Below are 10000 nucleotides of genomic sequence, written 5' to 3'. Positions count from 1 at the left end.
GGACTAGTGGTTAGAGTGTCCGCCCTGAATATTTCATTTATAATTGAAATTCCTGCTTTGCGTAAATCAATCTACTAAAGCAGGGGCGCTCACACTTTTTCTGCGGGCGGGCTACTTTTCAATTGACCGAGTCGAGGAGATCTACCTCATTCCTATTTATAATTTATATTTATTTATTTATGAAAGAGACATTTTTGTTAACAAGTTAATGGTGTTTAATGATAATACAAGCATGTTTAACACACATAGATTCCTTTCTTTCATGAAGACAAGAATATAAGTTGGTGTATTACCTGATTCTGATGACTTGCATTGATTGGAATTAGACAGTGGTGCTGATAACGTCCGCATTTTCAAATGGAGGAAAAAAAAAAAGTCCTCCTTTCTGTCCAATACCACATGAAAGTGGTTGGATTTGGCATCTCATTTGTCCAACTTGCATACTCGTTTTTAAACACTTTGTTATGAGAGTAGCATATGTGTGTGGCCCTTTAATGTCTGGCAGCAGGTGAGTGATGTCAGTGACTGTGCGGGTGGGCAAGCAAGTGAGAAAGCGGTCGCTGAGGGCGGGGGAGAAATACATTGGCATCAAACTCCGTAGCTTGCTAGCTTTCTGAGACTCTTATTTTGTTAGCACAGGGAGGATGAAACAGGTCTTTTATGGTGAAGACAGGAACTGTGCAGTCGGTCTTTAGAGTTTTGACAGTAGGTACGGAGTCTCTAGAAATAAAATGTGTTTCTCTGCGTCCGCCCTGTTAGTGATTTTTTTCTTAAATATGAGCTCGCAGCAGCCAGCGTCATCTCACAAGATCCTCGGGTGCCGAGAATGTCAAACAACTGACGAAAGTGAAGTCTTGGTATGATTGATGATTGCTCATTTTTATGTCTATTTTTTAATGCCTGGCTTGAGATCGACCCTCCGAGATCGACCAGTCGATCGCGATCGACGTAATGCCCACCCCTGTACTAAAGTCAGGCCTGTAACCAATTAACGGTGATAAACGATTACTACCCTGAGATCGGTTGGTTGGGCGTTCAAACCCCGGCCGAGTCATACCAAAGACTATAAAAATGGGACCCATTACCTCCCTGCTTGGCACTCAGCATCAAGGGTTGGAATTGGGGGTTAAATCACCACAAATGATTCCCGGGCGCGGCACCGCTGCTGCCCACTGCTCCCCTCCCCTTCCAGGGGGTGAACAAGGGGATGGGTGAAATGCAGAGGACAAATTTCGCCACACCTAGTGTGTGTGTGTGTGACAATCATTGGTACTTTAACTTTAACTTTGATTGTAGAATATGTCGATCGAAAGGGGGTGTGGCGTTCATATGTTGTTAAAGGCCTACTGAAACCCACTACTACCGACCACGCAGTCTGATAGTTTATATATCAATGATGAAATATTAACATTGCAACACATGCCAATACGGCCTTTTTAGTTTATTAAATTGCAATTTTAAATTTCCAGGGAGTTTCGTCTTGAAAACATCGGGTAATGATGACGTGTACGCAATACGTCACATGTTTTTAGGAAATATGAGCGCTGCACACACACACAGCTAAAAGTTGTCTGCTTTAACCGCATAATTACACAGTATTTTGGAGATCTGTGTTGCTGAATCATTTGCAATTTGTTCAATTAATATTGGAGAAGTCTAAGTAGAAAGATGGAGTTGGGAAGCTTTAGCCTTTAGCCACACACACACACGGTGATTCCTTGTTTAAAATTCCTGGAGGTGAAACTTTCCTATGGATCACAGAGCGGTCAAGCGGACATGGATCCCGACCACATGTCAACCAGCAGGTTTCGGTGAGAAAATTGTGGATAAAAAGTCAGTTCTTACCGGGAAAAAGCTGAGCTTGTGCCGTCCACTCCCCTGAGACACTGCGCGTCAAGACACAGGTACTATTAAACTCACTAAAACACTAGCAACACAGTAGAAAGATAAGGGATTTCCCAGAATTAACCTAGTAAATGTGTCTAAAAACATCGGAATCCGTCCCAACGCAATCGCGTTTTTTGTTTTTTTTCTACTCCGTTGCTATCAATATCCTCAAACACAAATCTTTCATCCTCACTCAAATTAATGGGGCAATTGTCGTTTTCTCGGTCCGAATAGCACTTTTTGTTGGAGGCTCCCATTAAAAAACAATGTGAATATGTGAGGAGCCATCAAACATGTGACGTCATCGTCTGCGACCTACGGCAGAGGCAGGGCATTTCTCTTAGCACAGAAAGTTGCGAACTTTATCATCGATGTTATCTACTAAATCCTTTCAGCAAAACATGGCAATGTCGCAAAATGATCAAGTATGACACATAGAATGGACCTGCTATCCCCGTTTAAATAAGAAAATCTCATTTCAGTAGGCCTTTAATATTCAGTGTTTTATCGTTAATAGTTAATATTGTAAATGGTGTCTCATTCAGTAAAAAAGAAATTAAAATTCCATTCCGTTTTTCAAGGCAGTGTGTCATAATGTTTTAGCATTCAATCAGACATTATTGTGAGGTTTTGTATTAGTGTTCCTAAAAATAGATATACTGGCCCCAAGACCAGTTTTTTCCTCTAAATGTGGCTCCCGACTCAAAGTAAGTGCCTAGGCCTGGTATAGAATATTGCGTTATATTGGACCACGTTATATCAAACTTTAAGTTTAGATTAAACTTATATCCGTCAGTAGATTCAAAACAATAACATATCCCCCCCATTATTTATTATGCAAAACAATAACATATACAGCGGGGCAAAAAAGTATTTAGTCAGCCACCGATTGTGCAAGTTCTCCCACTTAAAATGATGACAGAGGTCTGTCATTTTCATCATAGGTACACTTCAACTGTGAGAGACAGAATGTGAAAAAAATTCCAGGAATTCACATTGTAGGAATTTTAAAGAATTTATTTGTAAATTATGGTGGGAAATAAGTATTTGGTCAACCATTCAAAGTTCTCAGTGATGGAAGGAGGTTTTGGCTCATAATCTCACGATACATGGCCCCATTCATTCTTTCCTTAACACAGATAAGTCGTCCTATCCCCTTAGCAGAAAAACAGCCCCAAAGCATGATGTTTCCACCCCCATGCTTCACAGTAGGTATGGTGTTCTTGGGATTCAACTCAGTATTCTTCTTCCTCCAAACACGACGAGTTGAGTTTATACTAAAAACTTCTATTTTGGTTTCATCTGACCACATGACATTCTCCCAATCCTCTGCTGTATCATCCATGTATCCATTTTGGTATAAACTCAACTCGTCGTGTTTGGAGGAAGAAGAATACTGAGTTGCATCCCAAGAACACCATAACTACTGTGAAGCATGGGGGTGGAAACATCATGCTTTGGGGCTGTTTTTCCGCTAAGGGGACAGGACGATTGATCCGCGTTAAGGAAAGAATGAATAGGGCCATGTATCGTGAGATTTTGAGCCAAAACCTCCTTCCATCAGTGAGAGCTTTGGATGGTTGACCAAATACTTATTTTCCACCATAATTTATAAATAAATTCTTTAAAATTCCTACAATGCGAATTCCTGTATTTTTCTTTCACATTCTGTCTCTCACAGTTGAAGTGTACCTATGATGAAAATTACAGACCTCTGTCATCCTTTTAATTGGGGAAAACTTGCACAATCGGTGGCTGACTAAATAAGTTTTTGCCCCACTGTACTCCCATTATTTATTTATTAATCACTTTAAAACAACTTTTTAAATTTGATCTTAATTCTGTGCACTGCTGCTGGAATTTAAATTTTCCTGAGGGAACTCTCCTGAAGGAATCAATATTACTATCCATCTAACTAGACTCGATACAGAAGTTCTAAAAACTACAACATGGCTGACAAAAAGGAGAACAGTCTGAGTGGAGGCACGTGAATAAGACCGTCAACAAAACAGCCTATCAGAAAGTGGCTTGAAGATGGTTTGTCAAGCATTATCTATGAAACATTTTGACCAAAGAACCACAATTAAGTAATGTAGCCCACAAGGAAGTGTTTTAAATGTGGGGGGAAAATGTCTTTAACAGTGTTTGGAGATTAAAATCAATGATTTTAGCAAATAAACACGGACTTGTTTCCTTCCAAGCACTTGCAAATCTTATCCTTATGCAAACAAACGTTAGTGTCCTTGGCTTAGTTCAAATCAACAAGTAAAGATAGCTTGTATCATGTCATGGCCACAGACATACCGGCAAACAGTCAAAAGAAAAACCTGCCCACTGGCATGTCTTTGTAAATGAGAAAATGAAATGATCAGCTTTGTCTTTGAAATATAAGTCAACTGGCGACATTTTGGTTTAAGTTACTGGCCTAGCGGGACAGTTATCCGAGATCTTTTTCACTTTCCCCAAGGAAAATCTGAACAAATAAACAAAAGCACACATTGTTAGACTTTTTTCAGTCTTGAATGACCAACACAACAGAACACACATTATTTACTTTCCTATCCTCTGGAATCTTACATGCAAAAAAAAATCCTCACTTGTAAGTGGGCGTGTGATATATAGCCTGATTCCAATTCAGCAAAACATGACTTCTTCTTAAGCATCACAAGACAGCATCAGCAGCCGCCAGCCTTACGGTGAGGGGGAAGGGATGCATGCAAATTGAAAAATAGGGATGACAAAGCAGCAGCGAGCGGAGAAAATGAAGGCACAGGCAGAAGTGGTGGGATGAAGACACGACTGGGAACGGCAGGAAGGATGAAGACCGAGACAAAACAAACACATTCGAGAGGAAGCAGACCAAATGTCATGACTCACATGAGGGTTTTTGCACAGAGGACCACGATGCTTTTCCATCCCTCCCAAAACCTCTGTGGATTTCCCCCAACCACCTCCTATCCTCTCGTCGTCAATATAACGCGATCTCTAGCGAGACACGCTGCATCGGGGAAACTGAAATGTGCAAGGAGGCAAAAGAGCGCAGAAGGGAGAGGAGAGGAAGAGAGAGGGTGACATGCAGCCATATCGCCGGGGGAGGGGAGAGATCAGGTTGGGCTGATTGGAATTCACGTCTGTGATTGGCCGAGAAAGATGAGACATCCCCTTACACACACAATGTGTATACTGAGGTGGACAGACCTGATAATTTGTCAGATTTCAGTCACATTTGCATACACCATACAGTTGAAATGATATTTAAATTTCACTGTTCTGATTTTATTTTTCATGTTCATTGATTGACCTGTCGACATGCACAGTACTTCAATATGTATTGTCATAAAAGAGGAAGAATAAAAATAAGCTATAGCAGTGACATTGTGGTGGACAGTTAGGATATTATGACTGTGATGGGTGTGTATCAGGGACATGCAGTCAGGGAAGGAAAAACAATAAAAACAAAATAATATTAATATTTTCCTTTAAACTGTTATGAGTGTATTTTCTGTAATGACTTAAATATTTTTTTTTACATTTTTTTACAGCCCCAAAGCATGATGTTTCCACCCCCATGCGTCACAGTAGGTGTGGTGTTCTTGGGATGCAACTCAGTATTCTTCTCCCTCCAAACACGACAAGTGGAGTTTATACCAAAATGGATACATGGATGATACAGCAGAGGATTGGGAGAATGTCATGTGGTCAGATGAAACCAAAATAGAACTTTTTAGTATAAACTCAACTCGTCGTGTTTGGAGGAAGAAGAATACTGAGTTGCATCCCAAGAACAGCATACCTACTGTGAAGCATGGGGGTGGAAACATCATGCTTTGGGGCTGTTTTTCTGCTAAGGGGACAGGACGATTGATCCGTGTTAAGGAAAGAATGAATGGGGCCATGTATCGTGAGATTTTGAGCCAAAACCTCCTTCCATCAGTGAGAGCTTTGAATGGTTGACCAAATACGCATTTTCCACCATAATTTACAAATAAATTCTTTAAAATTCCTACAATGTGAATTCCTGGAATTTTTTTCACATTCTGTCTCACATAGTTGAAGTGTACCTATGATGAAAATTACAGACCTCTGTCATCATTTTAAGTGGGAGAACTTGCACAATCGGTGGCAGACTAAATACTTTTTTGCCCCACTGTATATGTTATTGTTTTGCATAATAAATAATGGGGGGATATGTTATTGTTTTGAATCTACTGACAGATATAAGTTCAATCTAAACTTAAAGTTTGATATAACGTGGTCCAATATAACGCAATATTCTATACCAGGCCTAGGCAATTATTTTGAGTCGGGAGCCACATTTAGAGGAAAAAAACTGGTCTTGGGGCCACTATATCTATTTTTAGGAACACTAATACAAAACCTCACAATAATGTCTGATTGAATGCTAAAACGTTATGACACACTGCCTTGAAAAACGGAATGGAATTTAATTTTTTTTTTTACTGAATGAGACACCATTTACAATATTAACTGTTAACGATAAAACACTGAATATTAAAGGCCTACTGAAATGAGATTTTCTTATTTAAACGGGGATAGGTAAAAAAAAAAAATCACAAAATGTTCACAATTCCTGAACAAATACAGGGCAAAACAGCTGATACTGATAGACTGTGCTTGTGGGAATCTCCTAATTAGGGTCCTTGGCCCATGGCAAAGGACTCCTGTGGAGTCCTTTGCCATGGGCCAAGGACCCTATTGAAACTGCTGCTGATCCGCCTCCGCTTGGGATGGTTTCCTGCTGGCTCCGCTGTGAACGGGACTCTCGCTGCTGTGTTGGATCCGCTTTGGACTGGACTCTCGCGACTGTGTTGGATCCATTATGGATTGAACTTTCACAGTATCATGTTAGACCCGCTCGACATCCATTGCTTTCCTCCTCTCCAAGGTTCTCATAGTCATCATTGTCACCGACGTCCCACTGGGTGTGAGTTTTCCTTGCCCTTATGTGGGCCTACCGAGTATGTCGTAGTGGTCTGTGCAGCCCTTTGAGACACTAGTGATTTAGGGCTATATAAGTAAACATTGATTGATTGATTGATAAACTCAGGAAATAGGTCTCTGGACAAAGGACTTTAAGTATGACCAATGTGTGACCCTGTAACTACTTTAAAATATGTAGTATCACCCAAAACATATGTAAAATATACAAACAACCGAAGAATACGTTTATATGACACTTTAACAGAAGTGTAGATAGAACATGTTAAAACAGAAAGTAACCAGATATTAACGGCAAATGAACAAATAGATTAATAATCCATCCATTTTCTACCACTCATAAATTTGACAAAACAATACAATCAGAAAAGACACAATTTGTTACTGCATATGCCAGCCACCAAATTAGGAGCCTTTGTAACCCGTTTGCTTACTTACTACTAAAAGAGAAGTTGTCTAGTACAGTGGTTCTCAAATGGGGGTACACGTACCCCTGGGGGTACTTGAAGGTATGCCAAGGGATACATGAGATTTTTGAAAAATATTCTAAAAATAGCAACAATTCAAAAACCCTTTATTAATATGTTTATTTATTGAACAAAATATGAATGTAAGTTCATAAAGTGTGAAAAGAAATGCAACAATGCAATATTCAGAGTTGACAGCTAGATTTTTTTGTGGACATGTTCCATAAATATTGATGTTAAAGATTTATTTTTTTGAGAAGAAATGTTTGGAATGAAGTTCATAAATCCAGATGGATCTCTATTACAATCCCCAAAGAGTGCACTTTGTTGATGATTACTTCTATGTGTAGAAATTTTTGTTTATTTTTCAACAAGTTTTTAGTTATTTTTATACCTTTTTTTCCCAAATAGTTCAAGAAAGAGCAATATTTTGCACTGTTATACAGTTTAATAAATCAGAAACTGATGACATAGTGCTGTATTTTACTTATTTATCTCTTTTTTTCCAACCAAAAATGCTTTGCTTTGATTAGGGGGGTACTTGAATTAAAAAATGTTCACAGGGGGTACAGCACTGAAAAAAGGTTGAAAAACAGTGGTCTAGTATGTTCACAATGTCGTTTACTGTGGGGCGGCATAGCTCGGTTGGTAGACTGGCCGTGCCAGCAACTTGAGGGTTGCAGGTTCGATTCCCGCTTCCGCCATCCTAGTCACTGCCGTTGTGTCCTTGGGCAAGACACTTTACCCACCTGCTCCCAGTGCCACCCACACTGGTTTAAATGTAACTTAGATATTGGGTATCACTATGTAAAGCGCTTTGAGTCACTTGAGAAAAAGCGCTATATAAATATAATTCACTTCACTTCACGAATGCCAAAATTGTTATGTTTAATGTATCAAATACTGTTCTGTTAAAATAGAGCCTTTTGAAAAGTATCAAAATACATTTTGGCACCGGTACCAAAACCTTAGTATCGGGACAAATAATTGAAAGTCAAAAAAATTATGAAAATAAAAATTCCAAGGGCATTACTGCTTTGTATGACGTAAAAAAAAACTAAACACGTCACTGGCATGAACATGCCTTGACAATTGGAATGAATAGAATGTTACAATGGACAAAGGAAAAAATAACCAGTCTTTAAAGATTTTAGATTACATTGTACATTAAACAATGAATCTAAAATAGAATCTTGCGTGTCAGCATTCCATTCCTCACTAAAGTGTGAAGTTCTTGAACATTTCTCACATTTCCGCAGCCACTTGATGAACTGCTTGGGACAAAACTATAGAAATTATACGTGGGTATATTTTAGAGTAGCCAGTACACAGCTTGTACAGCAGTACACAGTACATTTACTATCAAGTAATGGCAATTCAAAACTTATGCTTCAAAAAGTGTGTCGAACTCTTCACCTAAAATGCAGCAGAACCAACCACTGCTTTAAAGCTTGATTCGTTGTGACTAAAATCAAGAGCCAATAAAGTTTCAACGGCTTCATTTCCCGATTCAATCACATGGTTTACATACCAATCAGCTAATTTGGTGACACAACTCCCCCTAACGAGTTGACGCTAAGGTGAGTGCGTTAATAATACTGTTTTTTTTCCCCCTGTTTTTGTATCATCATGGAGCCAGCCAGGAAAGTTGTTAGGATATGTCAGAACACTTTATCTGATTTGTCTGTGAGCAAGATACTAAGAAAAAAACCCATCCATCCATCCATCTATCTTCTTCCGCTTATCCAAGGTCGGGTCGCGGGGGCAGCAGCCTAAGCAGGGAAGCCCAGACTTCCCTTTCCCCAGCCACCTCGTCTAGCTCTTCCCGGGGGATCCCAAGACGTTCCCAGGCCAGCCGGGAGACATAGTCTTCCCAACGTGTCCTGGGTCTTCCCCGTGGCCTCCTACCGGTTGGACGTGCCCTAAACACCTCCCTCGGGAGGCGTTCGGGTGGCATCCTGACCAGATGCCCGAACCACCTCATCTGGCTCCTCTCGATGTGGAGGAGCAGCGGCTTTACTTTGAGTTCCTCCCGGATGACAGAGCTTCTCACCCTATCTCTAAGGGAGAGCCCCGCCACACGGCGGAGGAAACTCATTTCGGCCGCTTGTACCCGTGATCTTATCCTTTCGGTCATGACCCAAAGCTCATGACCATAGGTGAGGATGGGAACGTAGATCGACCGGTAAATTGAGAGCTTTGCCTTCCGGCTCAGCTCCTTCTTCACCACAACGGATCGGTACAACGTCCGCATTACTGAAGACGCCGCACCGATCCGCCTGTCGATCTCACGATCCACTCTTCCCCCACTCCTGAACAAGACTCCTAGGTACTTGAACTCCTCCACTTGGGGCAGGGTCTCCTCCCCAACCCGGAGATGGCACTCCACCCTTTTCCGGGAGAGAACCATGGACTCGGATTTGGAGGTGCTGATTCTCATTCTGGCCGCTTCACACTCGGCTGCAAACCGATCCAGTGAGAGCTGAAGATCCCGGCCAGATGAAGCCAACAGGACTACATCGTCTGCAAAAAGCAGAGACCTAATCCCGCGGCCACCAAACCGGAACCCCTCAATGCCTTGACTGCGCCTAGAAATTCTGTCCATAAAAGTTATGAACAGAATCGGTGACAAAGGGCAACCTTGGCGGAGTCCAACCCTCACTGGAAACGTGTCCGACTTACTGCCA

General features: G+C 40.9%; 1 protein-coding gene across 2 annotated transcripts in view; it reads right to left on the bottom strand.

Annotated features, from left to right (window-relative positions):
• Positions 1-10000, bottom strand: part of gne (glucosamine (UDP-N-acetyl)-2-epimerase/N-acetylmannosamine kinase) — a 65382-nt gene that overhangs the window by 46048 nt on the left and 9334 nt on the right. Inside the window, exon 1 of one of the 2 annotated variants that reach the window (XM_061880434.1) lies at positions 4765-4944. The exons of the other annotated variant lie outside the window; for it this stretch is intronic. Within the exon in view, the coding sequence (XP_061736418.1) occupies positions 4765-4803 (39 nt within the window). The 5' untranslated portion in view covers positions 4804-4944. Of the gene's footprint in view, positions 1-4764; positions 4945-10000 lie in introns of those variants that run through there. 2 annotated transcript variants of the gene reach the window in all.

The sequence above is a fragment of the Nerophis ophidion genome, linkage group LG20 (genome assembly GCF_033978795.1).
Source record: "Nerophis ophidion isolate RoL-2023_Sa linkage group LG20, RoL_Noph_v1.0, whole genome shotgun sequence".
Classification (NCBI taxonomy): domain Eukaryota; kingdom Metazoa; phylum Chordata; class Actinopteri; order Syngnathiformes; family Syngnathidae; genus Nerophis; species Nerophis ophidion.
Note: the sequence above shows the minus strand (reverse complement) of the source record. Positions and strands in the feature narration are given on the sequence as shown.